The sequence below is a fragment of the Eubalaena glacialis genome, chromosome X (assembly GCF_028564815.1).
Source record: "Eubalaena glacialis isolate mEubGla1 chromosome X, mEubGla1.1.hap2.+ XY, whole genome shotgun sequence".
Taxonomy (NCBI): domain Eukaryota; kingdom Metazoa; phylum Chordata; class Mammalia; order Artiodactyla; family Balaenidae; genus Eubalaena; species Eubalaena glacialis.
Window position 1 is genome coordinate 49,946,600 of NC_083736.1, and position 1,667 is coordinate 49,948,266.

The 1,667-nt window shown below is 49.1% G+C and overlaps 1 protein-coding gene across 1 annotated transcript; it reads left to right on the top strand.

The window, feature by feature from the left end:
* The first annotated feature begins 372 nt into the window (after positions 1–372).
* FOXR2 (forkhead box R2) lies at positions 373–1,323 on the top strand. The gene has a single exon (XM_061179375.1). It carries the CDS (start codon positions 373–375, stop codon positions 1,321–1,323), a length of 951 nt encoding a protein of 316 aa, XP_061035358.1.
* Positions 1,324–1,667: the final 344 nt, after the last annotated feature.

Genomic DNA, 1,667 nt, shown 5'->3' on the forward strand with positions numbered 1-1,667 from the left:
CAGACAAGCACCTGTTATACAAGTCACCTTAGTTTGCACATAGTTCAAAATTTGTAGGTCCTCATATGGGGACTCCCTGCTTCCAGTGAAAGCTCAGGAATTCCACCTTGAACTGTTTTCCTGCCAAAAAGCTCTTTTTTAGTTACTTCTTTGTTTTGAGTTCTGTTCCAGAACACTGGGGTTTCTCCAAGTCTAACCATTAATCAATGAGGCATTGGTGCCCCCTTTTCCAGTACTTCTATCCAGCCTTCTGATAAACTCTCTAGATGAGATATACTGCATCAAAACCGGTGGCTCAACAAGGGCTTTGAGAAGTGCCTCAGAGACCTCTGTCCTTTTGGAAGTCTCTCTCCACCTATCTCTCCACTAAAGATGGATCTAAAACTAAAAAATCCTGGGTTCTGGTACAGTCTCCATGGCCAGGTCCCAGGGCTGCTGGACTGGGACATGGGAAATGAGTTCTTCCTGCCTTGCACCACAGACCAGTGCCCCTTAGCTGAGCAGAACCTTGCCAAATACAGACTCAGAGTAATGGAGACCCCAAAATTACCTCAAGAGAGGAGACTCAGTCCTGAAAAAGATAGTCCTAACTCTGAACCCAACCTGTGGATGTGGGTGAATCCCAACATTGTGTGCCCCCTTGGCAGCCAGGAGGCCCCAAAGCCCAGTGAGAAAAAGGATCTGGCAAGCATACATCCTTCCCCTCAGCTACTCCCAAAGGATGAATTGTCTAACTGCTCAGAGGCCACAGTGATGGAGTCCCTGCCATCTTCCTGCAGCAAGCAGTCTCCTCCACAGAAGCGGTTCACCTCTTCCCCAAGTGACTGGGAGCTCACGGAAGAGGAGACTGAGGAACAAGATAACAACTCCTCTGTGGCCCTCCAATCCCCAAACAAAGGGGAGTGCTTCCAGAGCCAGAAACTATGGCAAGGCGACAGCCAAGAGAGGAAGTCCTGGCCCCGGCCACCCCTCAATTACAGACACCTAATTGCTCTGGCACTAAGAAACAGCCCCCCATGTGGCCTCAATGTGCAAGAGATCTACAGTTTCACCAAACAGCATTTTCCCTTTTTCTGGACAGCTCCAGGTGGCTGGAAGAACACCATCCGCCACAACCTCTGCTTCCTGGGCAGCTTTGAGAAGGCGCCAGTCAGCCTTCAGGATGGGTCCAATGCAAGGACAAGGTCTGGACTCTGGAGGCTTACTGAGGAGGGACACCGCCGCTTTCAGGAGGAGACTCGTGCCTTAGCCTCTGCTAGGAGGGAAAGCATTCAACAGTGCATGAGCCAGCCACATGTGATGACCTCCCTCTTTGACCTTTGAACAACCACTGCTCCATTTCTGGAACACTGCCATCCTTACTGTGCCTACCTATGCCCTGATTGGCCCTCATTAATCCCTAAGCTTACCCCACCTGGTAGATGCCAAGCCTGTATTTAACTACTGCTATAAGGATGGTATTAAATAAAGTGAGAGGTGGATACAAAGGAGGCAAAAGCATGGAAAGTTGCATAAGGGCAGTGGCAGTTGTTCTGCATTTTGAGCAGAGGTAGGAAATCCTAGGAACAACGGCATGGAAGTTAAGGAGGGAAGGGCATATTTAATGAAAAAAGGAATTCTGTTTACTGGAGAGTATGCTGACACATGAAAGCAAATGGTGGAGTATA